Here is an 18,905-nt window from a genome sequence, read left to right as displayed (position 1 = left end):
CTTAGAGGGCTTTTTGAAAGCTCATTTCTGGTGAGGATACAGATTTTGGTATTTATGCAATCAAAGTTCAGTGTAGGATGGAGCTCTGAGATAGGGTGCATTGGATTTCTAAGACTCAGAGTTGCCAGGTAAGGTGAAATGTAATCAGTTTTGCATCTACTACTGTAGGGCAGTCTGTGTCACCATCAGATATGCAGGGATGCGACCTTCAAAAATGCATTTTGTCTTACACAGTGTCCCTTTCATTTAATATCACTGAACTGCTCAGTCAAATGACAGCAGATATTTAATAAATCTGCTTGTAATTAAGGCTAATAACATTCTAGGCACTTTAAGAAAGATCTATGTGGTGAACAGTAGTTTCCCAGTGCTCAAGTCCAGGATGTATGTGCTATGTATATTTATTTAAATATTTAACACTTCTAAACAAAGTAAAAACATATAGGATAAAACCATCACATTAATTTGAGCATAAAATACTCTGAATGCTACTGTATGTTTTTCAAAAAACCTTATTTTCTTTATATCTAAAACAAATTAACTAGATTAACTGTTAAAACAAATAACTATGTCTAAAACAAATTAACTAGAATTATGTATATAGAATTGAAATCTAAGTGTTTTGATTCTTTACAAGCCTGTGATTGGGTTGCTGTTGGCTGCTTTTAGAAGAGACCGAACAACTTTACTTAGAAGCATAAGGTTAAAAAGAAGGTTAAAAACAATTCAGCTCTGATGAAAAGACTGATTGCATTCAAATTAAAAAATTTCAGTCTGAGAAACAATTGAAATGTTTGAAGCCTAGCAGACTGTGCCAATCTTGCAAGAATGATCTTACCCAAGTGTGTGCCAATTGTGCAACTGTTTTCATTAAATATTTTAATGCAATTTTAAATGCACCAAGGTTATTTTAATCTTTAAAGTGAACATTTGCTAATGGTAAATGCTTTGCAGATCTGATGCAGTAAAGAGGAAATTAGAGTTCAGGATATAGTTGTAGTAAAAACGCAGTAAAGGCCAGCTTTTTATTGGGTGTTTTATAGCTTCTCCGTTAAATATTGGAATAAATTACACTTATTGTAGAGCTATGGCATATGTTGCTTTTGAAAGAAAGACATTTTCACTTATTCAGTGAATTGAAGCCTCATGTTACTCCCTGCAGACCATGTCATACCCCCTTCCAACCTCTCTGGACCAATGACTTATCCAAACCAAACATCTGCTTTTCCATTCAGCACAATTATTCAGTGTGCTACTGGGGGCAGATGGTTGTTAATCGTCAGATCATTAATGTGGCAGGCTACTCTCTCTTTCTAACCTTAGAAAGGTCACAAGGTGTTAAGTTCCCTTGCTCCAGGCTGGCAAGATGCATTTCTTCTCAGTTGGATTTTTGATATATAACTGCAATTGAATTACTTGATACCATTGTGGAGTAGCCTTTAATTAAACTTTTTTCCTTAAAAAAAATACAAATTGTTTATACAGAGTAAGAATGATGCCGCCAAGAGATGTTTAGTGTCAATTACACTGTAGCTGTCAGAAAGTTTGAATGCTGAAATCTGGAGAGTGTGAATCCTAATCAGATGGGATGATGAACAGTGAGGATGCTCAGCTGCTACTCTAACACAGTCTCCAGCTATATGTGTCAATTTTCTGCAGAATTTAATTTAGCCCTAATGATGAAGAAATCTCTCGATTCACACAGTCCTGTCAAGTCATACTTTGGAGAATCTAAATGAAGTAGACGAGGGCTTCAGGGAGAACTGGCAAAGTGACATACTGAAGAGATTTCACTTTCTTTTCCATTCATACAGGGTATATTGAGGAAGCCTGCATTATTCCATGTCCCTCAGACTGCAAGCTCAGTGAGTGGTCCAACTGGTCTCGCTGTAGTAAATCCTGTGGGAGTGGGGTGAAGGTTCGGTCTAAATGGCTCCGTGAAAAACCCTACAATGGTGGAAGACCCTGTCCAAAGCTAGATCATGTCAATCAGGTAATTTGATTTATATTGACATTATTGATACTGCTTTTTCCATACCTCAGATAACTCTTTTATGTGTATTTTTTGTTGATGTAGAAAACCAGTATAACATAAGGGGCAGATATAGGTAGAAGGAGTGTGTGTTGGTTTAGAATTCTTCAAGCAGCAAAAGATCTGCCTTCATTACTTCTTAATCTGCAAGAATTTTGCATATTTTCTGAACTGCAGATTAGATACAATAAAACTTGCTAACATGCAGATTTTGAAGAGTGTGTCTCTGAAGATCTCTGACCTGAAGGGATCCTTCAAGAAAGAGGGAGAGCAACTTTGTACAGAGACCTGTAGTGACAGGACAAGGGGGAATGGCTTCAAATTGGTAGTAGATTTAGATTAGATATTGGGAAGAAATTCTTCGCTTGGAGGGTGGTGAGACACTAGAACAGGTTGCACAGAGAAGCTGTGGATGCCACATCCCTGGAAGTGCTCAAGGCCAGGTTGGACAGGACTCTGAGCAAACTGGTCCAGTGGAAAGTGTCTCTGCCCATGGCAGGGGGCTTGGGTCTAGTTGGTCTTTAAGGTCCCTTCTAACCATTCTATGATTCTGTGACAGTGGGTAAAATGTCTCATTACAGTTGCTCAAACTGGCAAGGTTTTTAGTGTCACTTCCTGACCATCTTAGGTCAGAAAACAAATTAAAACTCTCAAACAGTCACACAGTATAATCCCAGCGTCCCTTAGTGGGTTCTCATCAAGCTGGAGCTTGATCTTCTTGGGTACACTCCCAGTTGTCCTGCACACTGCACTTGATATTGCAGTATAAAGCAGTCTGACCATACAGTCTGGATTCTCTTCAAGTGAAATTAGGCCAGGAAATGTTATCCAAGAGCACGCTGAGAGTGCTTAGACCACTAATAAGCATTTAGTCTTTGGGACAAAGTTTAGCACTTGCCCAAGTTCAACCCCTGAAGCTTCTTTCCTTGGAGAGCTGTAGAAAGGAAAAGCATTCCTTGTCAATTAACTTATGCTCTTCAAAGTTGATTTATATTCATATTACTGTTGATTTTAATTTAGTCTGCAGAGGCATATTAAACAGCCACATGGTCTTTTCTGTAAATATTCAAAGATTTAAAAAAAAAAAAGTGCTCTCAATTTACATTTGAATAAAAATGCATGTACTTAATATTATCCTATTGACATTTTGCTAACACAAAATGAAATGGCTTGTTGATCTAATTTTCTACTTTAGGGGATGTAATTAGTTCTAATTTAGAAAATTGTAACTGTTAAACTGCAGCTAATAAACTAAGTTTGTGATCTACTTTAACAATACAAACTAGAATGAAGGTTGTGGGATTTGGGTCAGCATGTAAATATGCCTTAAATTGGGAGGAACATGTTTCAATAGAAGCAAATTATAGTCTATACAAAAGTCTTTTTCCTTTTTTAATATTCATGTAGTACATAATAGGCTTGTATTTTTCTGCATCAAAGGTGATTTTGCTGGAGGTCTGTTCGCCACTTTTATGCAACACTATTGCCCTCTGCTGGTACGGGGACTCATTTGATTTGTGGTTGCATTGTATTTGCCAAATAATAGATGATTCAAAGTACAATTATTGTAAAAATAAAATTGAAATATAGTAATTTCACGAAAAGGAAGCTCCACAGATAATACAAGGATGTTGAAGAATATAAGGGCAGTATTTTTCATTTTAAAATATGTTCCCTGTCAATTCAGAAACATGCAAAGAAATACACAGACATTCCAATTTTGAATTAGTTATTTAAACTAAATGTGGTCCACCATTCAGCTGGAAAAGTAATAGATTTTCAGAGTATTTATTTTAATCATTAAATATAATGTGGTTTAGTTACTTATTTATTACTTACATATAGAGCATGCTTATTTGCATACGTATGACCTGAGAGGTAAGGTGGGATCTTTGGTGCCCACAAGTGTGTGGAGTATGATTTACAGAGGGACTATGCTGTAAGATTCTGTCTAGGAATTATGAACGTGGGGAAAGACTACAACATGTTGTCTAGCCTAGGGAACAGGAGATGAGAGGGAGAATGCTGACAGTCTGCTAGTATATGCATAACTGTTGCAAAGAAGAAGGCAATAATCCATTTTCCATGGCCATCATGGAGAGGATAAAAAGCAGTGGGCTTACATGGCTGCAAGCAGATTTGGGTTAAGCCTTGGGAAAAGTTTCTGATTGTAAGGCTAGGGAAACATTGAAATAAAATGCTAAAGACCTTGTCAAGAAGTTGTTCAGTGTCTCTCAGGGCTGACATGTGTGCCTGTAATTTGAGACAGGACGAAACACACCGAAAGCTAGATGTGTCACTGAGTGTCTTTCCTCCCAAACCACACTCCAGCTGAATAAATCTTGTTCTGTACTCACTTCTTTAGGCTAAAAGACCTCATAATTACAGTAATAATAGAGTCAGGCTTGTTATAAAAGCTTGTCAATGTCCATCAGGTAATTTCAAATGAAGAGATTAATCTGAGACTGTTAGAGAAATTAAGAACATCCATCTTTTCATTGATTCCAGGCATTATTTTCCCCCTCATCAGAGTAGGTGGGTATGCAATTCTTATACCACCTGACTGCTGTGACCTGCTGTCGTAGCTACAAAAATGCCAGTAGGGTCAGGAGAACACCATTAACATGTGCAGTGCAATGCAGAGTTCTCCTCTGGCTTTCTGGCAAGGTATCCAAATTTCATGTCACTGCAAAAGTCGTTGAGTATGTGGGGGTTTATGTATTTCTTTTTATTCTAATGTCTAAGGGTCAGACATATAGACATTTTCCTGAATTGAGGCTTCCCTATTCTCTTTTTGGAAATGCGGGAGGAGAATTCTAAAGAACAAGTTTTCAACAGAGTCCAGTACCTTCCTTAACATGAATTTTCCCTACCCACTTTTATTATTCCTTTTATTGTTTATGTAGGTCAAAGAAGGCCCAAGTATGCTGACTATGCTGGTGGTCTTGTTCATGGTCTGATCAGCTGCACAGTGTTATGATATCAGACCCCACACATTGAGAGTAAAAGGCATTATATTTTCTGTGAGTGGATGTATTTTGTTGCAGGTTAACTATCAAATCATCAGCCCTCTTTTTCTGCACAAGCAGTGTTGCTGAAAAGAAATCAAGGACTTGTTTAAGAAAAGTATCAGATTGTCCTGCATTTTTAGTTGTGCTGACTTGGTACCTACAATGATATGACAAATTAGCTGGTAAAAGATAATTTCAAGGCAATGGGCTTTAAGTAATTTATGCATAATTAAGATAGTCCATGAAGGACTTAGAAACTTTGGAAGGATGAGAACTGCCAGTTCCATTTATTCCTTTGAATCTATTGCACTTAATACTGTCAGAAGAATTTCGATTAATAGAGAAGTCCAGTGTCCTCCAAAAGCACTGAGGATTTTCTCTCATCTAAGGGAAACTGGATTCCCTACTGTTTGAAGGTTTGATGCTCATTATAGGCAAAAAGGGAAAACACTTCTACTATCTAACCAAGAAATAAACTAGGTAATAGACAGTTTCTTCCCACCAGTTGTGATTTATAAACTTTTATTTTATTCCAAGGGCAAACTTCTTGCAAAATACCTTATGACAGCACAGGAGATCCAAGAGAAAAAATTATGCCTTTTGCTTTGCAGAAGTAACAGAATATTATCTATAATAAAAACTAAATTGATGTCATTTAAAAATCTATGGTTCACTCTTAATAATTCTAACTTTTTCATTTTTTTTTCTTTTGGGTTCATGAAAATACTTTCTGCAGGCACAGGTAAGTGTTTCTAAAATTGAGATATAAGTTCAGCATGTGTCTATGCTGTCTGTCCCTTTTTTTGTAATGTATGTTTGAGGCAGTATATGGAACACTGTAGAAATTGATATATGAGATGCCATTTTAAATTTATATTCAAATCTAAACATAATGCTAATGCTAGTACACAAATACCTGTGATTTTAATCATACACAATGAGTAAATAAAGTGAATCAATACATATTGGGATAGTTTCTCTTGAGGTCACGTGTCCTTAGAAGTACAAAAACACCACTGTTAATAACTGGATAATAATATAATAATAGTGTGATGGAATCATGGAGAAGAGATGAGAAGGACAGAGGTAACATGCTAGCAGACATTTAACAGCATTTTTTAAAAAGTTATACTCATGAGCTAGCCTGATTACAGACTTTAAATTAGTTGTGTTGATGTTTCATGTTGGGAATGGCACAGTATGGGCTTAGTGGCAGAAAAAAACAGAGAATCCATCATTTGATAGCTTCTGTCTTTTTGTTATTTCAGTAGTTTTCTGTCAAGTATCTAATCTGTGTTATTACCATGGTGCCTAAATCAGCAAGTTCATATTTATTATTCTTACCAAAAAGACCACTAACTCTTTTTTATATGATCACTTTTGCATGTTTATCTTACTTGTGTGCACCCAAACTGACACTGAATGTGGATTCCAGGTGTATGAGGTAGTCCCCTGCCACAGTGACTGCAGCCAGTACATATGGGTTACTGAGCCCTGGAGTGTCTGCAAGGTGACCAATGTGGACTTGAAAGAGAATTGTGGAGAAGGTGTTCAAACAAGGAAAGTCAGGTAAAACAATATTACTCCTCCTTCGCTTTAAAGAACCATCACTTTCAGTTTTGGCTGTATGTAATTTGGTGTAATTCCAGATAATGCCTGGTGTTGAGTCCAGACCTGGACTCTGGCTGATTAAATCAGAATAGATTCAGAGAGTGCAATATGATTTTATCTACTGGTTATGGATATAGACCTTGATTCTTAATTTGATCTGTTGGTAGTTAAAAGGCATCTGTGTAAATTAAGGATTAATACTAAGAAAATAAAATTCTTAAAGTTTTAATAGTTCTGGATTTAAGTTTATCAGCTGAAGTATGTGCAAAATATGTCTTAACTATAGATGATTTGCTTTACTCTGGCTTAGAGGTAAGCTAACATCAAGGTAAGCCCAGGGTCTCTCAGCAAATCAGTGATAGGAACTGTCTAAATTATGTGTATGTCTTTATGTTGTTGTCATCTGTAAAAACAAGGATTATTTTTTGGCTCTTCGTCTTTCCTTGCACATTCATAGATCAATACTTAGTTCATTCATGTGCTGACCAAATGTAAAAATGCTTCAGAATACTGTAGAACACATTCCATACAAAATCCACGGTGAATGCAGTTTTTGTGCAATTCTTTTTCCAGGTGCATGCTAAACACTGTGGATGGCCCTTCTGACACTGTAGAAGACTATCTGTGTGACCCTGAGGAGATGCCACTTGGGGCTAGAAAATGCACGTTGCCATGTCCTGAGGACTGTGTTATGTCTGAATGGGGATCCTGGTCTCAGTGTTCTTTGGTAAGAAGTATGCTAAGTGTCACATTTATGGTTTGGGGAGGATACTTTAAAAGTGTGTATATGATGTATTGTGCAAAAATGCTGAACTGATTACACCTGTAAATATCTATATATAGTGTCATCTTTAGGTTTGTTTTTTGTTGTTTGCAAATAAAGTGAGAGTATTTTTCATTAAGCTGAATTGCTCCAGAACACAGATTATAATGTCCCCAGTGGTCACTCTTTCCAGTGTGGGGAGCCTTCTGTGTGGTGGAATAGCTTTAGCAGTGGCTAGTGAGTCTGTCTTTGAGCCCAGCTCTGAGTCTCTCCATAGTGGCACAGTCACTGAACTAAAAATGTCACTGTCCTGGTACGAGTGAAGTCTGTAGATCAAGACTGATCATAGAAAAGTAATTTTGTGTCTCCTCTCCCCTTCTGTTCTGACAGCAATTTCAAAAAGAAATGTCAAAAAAACCCAAAACAAAAGCCAGAAGTGTTTCAGGATCTCTGAGTATTGAGGCTTTGGTGCATTACATATAGCACTTGGAAAGTGAGCATCTCAATGTCCTGTTTATGACTGAAATAGATCCAAAGCACTAGTACTGGAATGTGCACTAGTTAAGAAAATAGGGAGGTGTTACCAGGTTAAAGGACAGTTCCCTTTGGGTGTTACCAAAGTGAAAGAGGAGACTGAATTGTCTTTGAAACAACAAGGAAAGGGTTTCTTTTATAGAGTAGCATGAACCTGTTATTTTACACTTGTGTTTTGTGAAGGAATTACTTGAAAGGTTGTTGTAATGCTGCATAAAGAGGTATCAGGGTACCAAAATATCAAAGCTGTTTCCAATCTCCATTTCAAGCCATGCAATGGAAGTAGTGTCCGTGAAAGGTCAGCTGAATCCCTGAGACAACCAGATGATGGAAAGCCTTGTCCTGCTGCCACCGAGACAGAAGCCTGCACTTTGAACAAGAACTGCTACCACTATGACTACAATGTGACAGGTATTTATGGTGTTATGCTCTAGTGACAGCCTGGGACTACATCTTACAGCTCACTTCCATTCACCTTACAGGACGGATTTTTCTGCTTTCTATTTTAATCCACAGGTAGACATGGAACTTGTACTGAAAACTGGTTCAGGCTGTTTGATCCAGATAAAATATTAAATGGAGACATTGCAGGTGAAATGGGCATGCTGTAACTCCAGGAAAAGTATTTCTCATACAAATTTGTGATTTACTCAAAATCCATACAGACAAAACCAAATATGAACTTTTCAGGAAGGTACCATGACATTGGCTATTTGCAGTAAAGGTCACTGTTTCAAAAAATGTGTAGCAGCTGGACTCCGTGAGCCTTTGCATGTGTAAAAGTTGCTTGTGAAGGTTATTTTAGGCCATCAGAATTAGGTGGGAGACTGGATCATTATGAATTCTGTCTGAAAGTCTGAAACGCTAATGAATTCCTCTTTTGCAGACTGGAGCACATGTCAGCTCAGTGAGAAGGCTGTCTGTGGCAGCGGCATCAAGACGCGGATGCTTGATTGCGTTCGCAGCGATGGCAAATCGGTTGACCTGAAATACTGTGAAGAGGTGAGTGCATACCTGTGAGTAAGCTCCCTTCTAATGGTGCTAATTAATACTGAGCCAACTGAGCGGTATGGCATCTTCACCAGATGTTTTGCAACACTGTTCATGGATTGTTAAGTACCTCTGAAATGAACTGAGCCATCAACTGATTTTTATACCATTTCCTTTGGTTACTTTTAAGTGCCTCTGTGAACATATGCTAATTATTATGTCCTGAAGGAAATTACTTAGAAACAATAATTAATAAAGTAGAATAAAGGTAATAAATCTTAATCAGAATACTAATCATAATTCTAATTTGATACAATTTCTGCATGTAGTCTTGGACACCTGCCAGTGTTGGAAAATATTTCTCATGTGCCATTCTGCAGCTGGGCTGAATGCTAACTTCTTGTACCCAGCTGTGTGATGCAAAAGATACCTAAGCTAGTGTGAAAAGATGTGCAGCATGAATGTAATATTAAGTAGGAGCATATATGGAGCCATAACTAGCAGACGGGAGCCCTTAAGTTTTGCAAGAGCCATTTTGCAAATGTTCAAACAAAATTTCAATTTGACAGCACTGGTTTCCTGACATTTTGTGTGTTGGTCTTAATGCTTTCAATTGAATGGAGGTAGTAGTATGAAAGAAAACATGAAGATAATGAAATTACTACATTAAGGGTAATCCTACATGCATTTCTGATGGAAAACAACTGCACTCATTTCAGCTGCCATTCCCCCACCACCATGACATCAGAAATAAAATTACTTGCAGTGGAGGACAAAGGTGGAGAGGTCTCCAAAGCAGCTTTTCTGTGGGACTCTTCTGGCTAGAAGCTTCTCTTCAGGATGTGCCCATAGAAAAGAGTCTCATCAGAAGAGGAGGGAGTCAGGAAACTCATCATTTACTTTGGACTGTAGTTTTGTAATGGTGTATCTGACCTACTTAAAGTTCTCCACTCTCCTCTGACATCCTGGATTTCTGAATCTATAAGTTCTTACCAAAGGCAGAGAGTTTTAGCTGAGGCTTACATCCTACTTCTGTCCCATGTTCCTCCTTCACACATAGTTTTTGGGTTTATAATCAAACCTAATAATTTCATAGAATCAAAAAAAGGTTCAGGTTGGAAGGGACCTTAGAGATCATTATCTTAATGATCAAACCTCCTTCCACGGGCAGGATCACCTTTCACAAGAGCAGTTTGCTGAAAGTCCCTTCCAACCTAGCCTTGAACACTTCCAGGGATGGGACATCCACAAAAATTATGTCTCAGGAAAAAACTCAGAATCTGACTATCTACCAGCAAGTTGCTGTGAAGTTAATAAGGCAATGTATTAATGCATTTTGTTAATCTTTTACTCTGCTAAAAAAAAAAGAGGAAAAATGTCTGTCATTTCTAAGAGACTTGCAGTATTGATTAATTAATGCCAAGACATTATGTGAGATATCCATCCATATAAATATTTCAATAGGAAAAACAATATTTATTTGATTTTAAAGGAAAATATATTTCTTCCACCATAAAACCAAGAAATTACTCCTGTTGTTAAGCAAAGATTTAAAACAACATTTAGAACTGATTACATTTTACAATGAAATCTCATTTCAGAAAAGCTCTGGAGCTTTCCTGCATTTAAGAAATGAAAGTTTGTTACTCAGATAAATAATTAGGGCAAGAATATAATATCTCAAATGCTACTTGCTGTAAATGACTGGCCAACAGACATCGCTGCAGCGGAGTCTTGGATTTATCATCAGCCACTGCTGCATTCATATTTGCCCTTTTGATTTGCTAGACCATAGAGAGATACATCTTCTTGTAGAAAGCTCTAATCCTCTCCCTAGTCACACAGTTAAGACTATTTGTTGAATTATGGATGTGTAAGCAGTGGTACAACAAGGTCAAAGGCTGATCCAATAACTGAGGAGTAAAACCTGTTAACCTGATTAGCAGGAAAGCCAAGCTGTTCACATCTTAACAGACCCTTCACTCTAAAGATGTGAAAGCCAACTCTGTGACTTTCCAGGTCACAAGTGGATAGTATTCAAGAAATTATCAAAATGTGAATACATACTATACACTTCCTGCTAATGATCCTTCAGGGTGGGGGTTTCTGGTGTGTTTTTACATTATAAGTGCAGTGCAGAAAAATTAAGTGTGGTTGGAAAAGCTGATGAATAGGAAAAATACGAAATAATTTTGTAATGATTTAGCTAATGAATTTTCTCTGGGCTATCATAAAACTTTGTACTAGATTTATGAATAAAATTTGCTTAATTTATATGTGGGTACATTTACTGAATTATGTTTCTTATTATCATATGCAAAGAAGAGAGATCATAATAGATTAACCCACACTGATCCCTAAGTAGTTAAGACACATTATTGCAATGTCTGGGTTTCTATATAACATACGGTTCAAGAAACTAATAAAGCCACATGTAAAAAACCCCTTCTTGCTGAAATTTTTCTACTGTCGCCAGGTATGAGCATCAGCACAGTTGAATAGTAACATTGCATCTGAGCCTCTGTGTTCTGGTTTCCTTATGCATCCCATATGATCTTGTGTTTGTTTGAGTCAATCAGCTAAGGAAGGTAGCCATTCATCCCGATTACTGCCAAGATAAATCAATTTCTAAAGCTTATTTCCAAGTACTGGTTATGTTAATGTAGTTCTCGTCAAACTCTCAAGGCACAGTAATGCTGGATTACTTGGTTTCTACTTCTACAAAATTATCACATGCCAAGAACTTCTCTTTCTTTCTTTGAATATTTGAAAATCCAATCACCTAAAGCAAGCTGGTCCTGGTCATATTCCTATTTACAGACTTATTTTCATTCATTTATCTTCAATTAAAGATGAGAAAAGCCTAGAAACCAGCAGTTGTGTCTGCATTTAAAAGCAGACTTTGATGGTTTATGGGTGAATAGTCTGCTTGTCAGAGTACATGATTAACCTCCAGCAGCAGGGTTTAATCTTTGGTGCCAAACATTCCTATAAACAAATGCAGATACTTCTTATGGATCACAGGATTTAAAGAGCATGCTGGTCTGGCAGCCTGCTGCCCCTGGCATGTGTGACCAGGAGCACAGAGAGCACAGAGTAGCTTTCAGTACTTGCTGTTGTTGAGTCAGAAACCACAGCTCATCCAGAACAGAGCCTTTAGGGTAAGGGAGCTAGTGAACACTTATTCAAATATTTTTTTAAGCTCTTCAAGTTGAATTGTGGTTCATCAGTTCAAGGAAGGAGAGGGACAAGAAAAGAATATGTGAATACTATCAAACTGCAGCCTGTCAGTTGTTCCCCAGATCTGTTTAAGCAGCACTTCAGCATATAAGACATGCAAATAGAAGGTCACTGTGGGTAATCTGGCCTTCAGCTTTCTCCACTGTTAATATCTTTCTTGGGCTTTTCCCTTCTGAGCTGCTGAAGTCCAGCTGAGAAGACCAGTCTTGAAAGAGAACAGTCATGTTTCTATAATTGGCAGGAATCAATGCAGCAGGATTTAAAGCCTTTCCTCAGAAGGTTTGACCCAAATATGGACTTCAAAGAGGGTTCTCTAGCTTCCTAATCACCCAAATTCCAGATTATCCAAAGGTTTCAGGTGTTGTCTGTGTCTGATAGCTGTATAATCAAGGCTATGCTTAACACTGAGAAAAGCCAAGACAGAGAACAGAGGTCTAAACCCTCATTTGTCTCAATAAATGGTACTGCAAATGCAAATTTAAAACTTGGTGAGTCTATCAGGAGGAGACATTTTCAGTACTTATGGTAGTTTATTTATGGAGGACATGTTAATGTTGTGCCTAATTATTGCTCTATGCTTGTATTAAGTAGGAAATAGTGGGTTTATCGCCTTTTTAAAGTCTTAACTGCTGGTTTTATATCATTAACCTTTCCAGTCATTAAAATTAATAGGTTTTGAAATGTCTAGTTTGCTGCTTCTTCTTTTTTTTTTTTTCTTTTTCTTTTTAATTATATGGGGTTTTTTCCTAGTAAAAGATATTCACAACTGCCTGGGATTCTGAAAGGTCTTAATGATGATTGAGGAGTGCTGGTGAAGTCCAGTGAAGAGGACAGTCCTTGGTACTGGAAAGCTGTAGATCTGTTCATATTGGCAGGATTTTTTTTTTCTCATTTTATATCGTACACCCTATAACTCACCTACCCTTCTAACTCATTCTGAAGCTGTGCAGGATGTTATTATCATTATAGTAATATTTTTGCCATCAGTCATATTTCATCTTGCATCATATATTCTCATGTGTGTTAGTGAGAATATCTCTTTCATTCCATTGATAGGGAAAATCTGGAGCATGGGAGTTTATAAGAACATAGAAATGGCTGTCCAGGATCAGACTAAAGGACCGTGCAGTCATTGTGCCATGTCCCAAGCATGATCATAAAATTCTTCTTCCCCTGGGGCAAGGCATTGGGCTGAGTAATACATGAGGAGGAACTGAGTACAGAATACATTTTTGGAAAACTTGAGTCTGATTATTTCATCTGTCCTCTTCTCTCATACTCCTACAGCAACTGGAACTTTTACTGCATGGATGTTAGAGGATTCTGGTTTTTGCAAAGCTTTTCAGAAAAATATGCAAAGATCTATTTTTTTGGACAAATCATTGTCACTGTCATGTCAATATTTTTGCATGGGTAACATAATATATAGGATAGGATAGAATAGAATATAGAATAGGATAGGATAGAAAAGGAGAGAATAGAATAGAAAAAAAAGAAAGAATAGAATTAGAATAGAATAGAATAGAATAGAATAGAATAATATAGCACATTAGGAAGAAAACAAGAGAGGCATAAGCAGATGGCTAAGGAGGAGTAAGAAGCACAGACAAACAAGAGTTTCCATGTACTCCTTTCATAGCCTCCACCTGTTTTCAGCTCATGGACTGCATTTGCCTAGTGGAGTTTCTGTGTGTTTAAACCTTCAGATTTCTCTTCCATTAATTTGTTCAGTCTCTCTTGAGCGCCTGTAAACTTTTGGCATCTGCAACATCTTCTGACTGTCCAATACATGTTCATTCTCCTCATTCTGCTAGTTTTGAGCTTGGCTTCTAGTATCACTTCAGTTGTTAATAGCTGTTCAGTATTTTTGCATTAATCTTCCAAAATGATGACTTCATAAATTATTTTGGCCTTTACTTATTGTAAAAGGTAATACTGTAGAGATGAAGCCCTCCATTTATAGAGTCTAATTTAGAGAATGGTTGATGAAAATAGGATTTGAGCATGTATATAAACATTGGTATACAAAGTAAGAATTTAAAATGTCTTAATTACTTTATGTTTTTACCTTGCACTGGTGATACAGGCCTGGAGTTTTGTGCTGACCATTTGACATTTTCTTTCAGCTTGGTTTGGAAAAGACATGGCAAATGAATATGTCCTGCGTGGTGGAATGTCCTGTGAACTGTCAGCTCTCTGACTGGTCCGCTTGGTCTGAGTGCTCTCAAACATGTGGCCTTACAGGTCAGTACATACCTTTGGCATATTTAAAAGATGGAGTTCTCTTTTTTTTTTCCCCCTTTAATGAAAGTAGTAATACCTCTCTTTTCAGAACTAGAAAATGTGGCCAGCTAGGGAGAGTGACAGGGATCTAAATCAGCCTTATTCATAGAAAAAATATGCTTGAGTAAAATGGTGCTCACTGAAAATAAATGAGAATTTGGTACAAAGATTTTCTGATTCTGGGGAAAAAAGTGAGATCTGATGAATGGTCTGTTGAGACAAAAGTAAACATTAATTTGAATATTTATTTTTCAGCTGGTGGGGAGAGGAAGAGGAGGGAGGGATTTTCTCCTAAGTTTCATTATTAGGGGTGAGTTTAGAGAACTAAAATTGTTACAAAAACAAGTCAGAAGTAACTGGTGTTTTTCAATAAGTAATAGCCATGAAACAAATCAAATGACCACAAATTTTAACTGCATTTGTGCACCCATGCAAATGTCCGTATAGTTGAGGAAAAAATTTGTGTGTAAGAAGTTTGCTGCTTGCCGTTCTTTGGAGTTTTGCCTCCAGTACTTTTCAAGAAAATCTTTTTTTCTCCCGTGACATCTCAGTTGGAGCAGCTGTGAATTCAAGAGTGATGAGTCTCCACTTGGCAAACATCTTTCTATCTGTCTGCAGTGAGCACAGCTGTCTGGGAGATTGATACTGTTCTGCTTATGCATGGTGGCTTGTGTAGCTTGCTCTCAGCAAAAGATTCATGTCATTATCATTAGAGTACTCAACTGCAAATGCATGAGATTGAAATGTGGAATTAAAGATTAATTCTTTCGGCCAGTTACATCAGGTGTTATATAGGTAAATCTGTGTAATGCCTTAGTTTATTGGAAGCGTCACTATAGAAATTTAAATATATACATGTTCTTTCAGACTTGCCTCTTCTATTTGTCTACATATAAATTAAAATACCACAGCTCTGTTGTTTTTGTGGAATCTTTTGTGAGGGGACAACTCTAGAGCAGCCATTTGAGCACTATTCCTGATACAGAAGGAAATTTTCAGTTATGTCAGAGAACCTCTCTGTAATGGAGCATGATGGTCTAATGTCTAGTGCAAGATGAAAGAAGAAAGAATTGCTAAAAGGATAAAAAAATGTATTCCTCTTCCATTTTATATATGTTTTGAAATAGAACCTGTATCTCAGTGAAGCATAACACATGGTTGAAGACGAGATTAATGTTGGATAAGCCTATTGTATTTTAATTTTCCTTGGGCCTGAGTGAAGAATCCTCCATCTCCTGAAAAATCTACATGTAATGTTTTCGAACAGACCACGACACAAAGTTGCAAGTTCTCATTTGCTGGAATCAGACAATTATGGGACACATGTTTCTGTGTTAACTCAGGGCAGAGCAGAACATGCTGGCCTCTTCTAGCAGCAAACACCAGATGAGGAGCAGGAATCTCCACTGAAATGCCACAAACATTGTCATGTTCATACAGAATAATTTTCCTCAGGCTTCTGAGCTAGGAAATTACTGCTTTTGTTTGCTGTTACAGAAGCAATCCTAATCAGGCATCCTCCTGCAATTCTTGCAGTGCAAACAAGTGACAGAATATAAAGTGTCTGACTTGGAAAATATGAATCCACATAACAGACAAGAGCCAACAGATCTTCTTTACAATCCAATTTGTCAAATCTGGAAAAAATTACTTTACTCAAATATAACACTTTTAAGCTAAATAGAATCATCTTGAGGAATAAATCAGTCTAACCACTTTATTGTTCATTACATTGCTGTTTTTTGTTACAGGGAAAATGATCAGGAGAAGGACTATAAATCAGCCATTTCAGGGTGATGGGAGGCCTTGTCCTTCTCAGATGGAGCAATTCAAACCCTGTCCAGTAAAACCTTGTTATCGATGGCAATATGGTCAATGGTCTGCATGCAGAGTAGAGGTAAAAGTCATTTGGGACCTTGAAGTTAGGGAGCATGTGGGTCCAGGCCTATTTGTGATACCTCCTTCACAGCACCATACACAATTTGCTTCCACCTCTCTTATACAAAAAATGAAGTTATTTTTTGTCTTGGATTTCATATTGGTCAACAGATACAACATTGCCCTACAGATATTCAAAGTATAAATGTAACCTTTGGTACCCGAGTAGCATCTTTGCTGATAATTTAAATCCTTCTATTGTAAAAGAATATCAGCAGGTATATATTCATATATTAGAAGATATCTTCACTTGACATACTGCTGTGGTTGCAATTCACAAATTAACTTCATAATTTAAGAAACAAGTAACAGTGACACAAAATTTTGGGGTTTTTTGTTTGTTTCAGAAGTAATGAACCATGTCTTTTTTTTTTTTTGTCTTCTCTTTATTGGAATGAATAAGCAGTTAAACAAAAATAATAGGAGACAGAGTGACATGTAACTCAGATCTAGTCTTTTGGCCCTTTCTTCTGTCCATTATCAATCAATATAAGTTCTCCTTCTGTAGGATGCTCAGTGTGGAGAGGGAACAAGAGTGAGGAACATTTCCTGTGTGGTGTATGATGGATCCACTGAAGATGTTGGCAAAGTAGTAGATGAGGAATTCTGTGGAGAAATAGAGCCCATTATAGAAGGTGATAAGAAGATAATACTTGAGGAAACTTGCACTTTCCCTTGTCCAGGTAAAAAAGCTGTTCAAATAAATGTTGCATTTCAAGATTGGTTGGGTGTCATTACAGCTATTAGTGCCTAGCATTAGCCACAGGCAATTAAGTCTTTTTCATCTGCTTTACTGATTGGATTCATCCATCAAATGACCAACAGAGTTACATTCTAGGAGCATTAGGACAATAAATCAATTAGAAAAATACTAGATTTTAAATTCATAAGATACATATCTCTGTCACAGATTATATCTAAAATGTATCTATTTTTTCTTATTTTTTTCTTTGAAAGTTTTTTCCAAATGAAACTAGAGTTTTGATCTCTGAGAAAACGAGTGCCTCAAGCTGTTCAAGTCTCTGCATATGACATGCACTATCATTGCCTTTGTGAACTGAATGGAAAAGAGCTGTTATGAATGATCAGGTCCATGATGCTCATACAGAGAAGGATTAAGAGCATATAAGAGCTGTTTAATTTCCAGTAAAACCCCTCCAGTTCATTCCAAACAATCACTTGCAGAATTTGAAGTATATTGCTGTTGTTCAGTAGTCATTAATGATGCATCTTCAGAAGAAATTATAAACTCTTTCGGTTCTAGTGTAGCTGTCATTTCATACCAGTATTCTATTTTCATTCTCTTGAAATGCTCCTGTTGCCCAGAATTTTTTTCCCAACTCATTTCAGATTGGACTGGAGGTAAAGTTGTCTCAATAAATAGGAATTAATAAAACATGGAGAGATTTCCATCACTGCTTTGTTCATAGCCTTCCAATTGCATGATTTTCATGCATTTTTAACTTATTAAATAGAAATTGGAAGAATACAAAGACTGTTGCTATGTTTTCATATTAGTGAATTTTGTAAAAAATTATAGCTGCTTACTGATCGCTTTAAAAATTTTGCTGAGCCTGTTCTTCAACAATCTCACATTTAGCCAGCAAGAATAACTGCCCTGTGGGGATGTGCTAATGATACGCTCCAGCTAATGTTTCCAAAAATCACTACTTGTTTTCCTATTATGTATACATCAGTTCGTCAATTATTCATTTCTTTGCATGCTTTCCTAAGGTTGGCAAATAAAATTCCTTCATTAATCAGGCATCCGGTCAACACGGTACTGATTATATCTGTCATCAGTATAATGCAAGGTAGCATGAATTTTTAATAGCTTTCTCACTGAAATAATGAGAACTAAGAGGTTTATTTATGAGTCTGTGCACAGTCTAGTCCCATTTTCAACTGCAGTTTTAACAAAATGGTTTCTTTGTGTTGTGTCTCAGATCTTCCTTAAATGTTCTTTAGCTGATCATGCTAATTAGTATAATTTTATTTTTCAGTTTTACACTATAGCATTCTACAGATCTATTATCCTATCATGAAATAGCGAGAGCAGACATTTTAATAACGTTTCCATTTCCCTTTCTTGCAAGGAATGTTCCAGCAGTTCCTTCTACTATTTTCTATGTATTTTTTCTGTAATATTTTCGCTATTGTCTAGAGAAAATCTGCATGGGGATAAGCAATAATTAATCTTTTTAATACTAGACAATGTTTTCTAAGATCAAAGATGAACTGAAGATAAAGATATGTAAATTTAGCAAAAGGCATACAATGCACAATATATTAAAATGCACAAAAACCCAGACCTTGGGTGGAGCATTGCAAAGAGATTCACAATGAGAGTGATATTTTGGGAGTGCTACAAGAAACTAAACTGCTTTAGAACAAATAGGCTCTTGTATAATCTTTTTATAATATTTTCTATGACACAGATATTCAGATAGTATCAAAATAATTATCTTCCCTTAACTGTGAGTAAAGTTTAAAAGAGGAATGA

At 36.7% G+C, this 18,905-nt stretch overlaps 1 protein-coding gene across 7 annotated transcripts in view; it reads left to right on the top strand.

The window, feature by feature from the left end:
• The window catches only part of THSD7A (thrombospondin type 1 domain containing 7A), a 272,353-nt gene that overhangs the window by 239,731 nt on the left and 13,717 nt on the right, over positions 1-18,905 (top strand). For all 7 annotated transcript variants that reach the window (XM_085050811.1, XM_085050815.1, XM_085050816.1 and 4 more), the window contains 8 exons: positions 1,815-1,993; positions 6,479-6,612; positions 7,228-7,381; positions 8,221-8,362; positions 8,838-8,953; positions 14,308-14,425; positions 16,216-16,361; positions 16,911-17,085. In XM_085050811.1, coding sequence (XP_084906937.1) covers positions 1,815-1,993; positions 6,479-6,612; positions 7,228-7,381; positions 8,221-8,362; positions 8,838-8,953; positions 14,308-14,425; positions 16,216-16,361; positions 16,911-17,085 — 1,164 coding nt within the window. The remainder of the gene's footprint in view (positions 1-1,814; positions 1,994-6,478; positions 6,613-7,227; positions 7,382-8,220; positions 8,363-8,837; positions 8,954-14,307; positions 14,426-16,215; positions 16,362-16,910; positions 17,086-18,905) is intronic.

Source organism: Lichenostomus cassidix, chromosome 2 (assembly GCF_008360975.1).
Source record: "Lichenostomus cassidix isolate B80296 chromosome 2, HeHo_3.0, whole genome shotgun sequence".
NCBI lineage: Eukaryota > Metazoa > Chordata > Aves > Passeriformes > Meliphagidae > Lichenostomus > Lichenostomus cassidix.
This window is presented reverse-complemented; position numbering and strand designations above follow the sequence as displayed.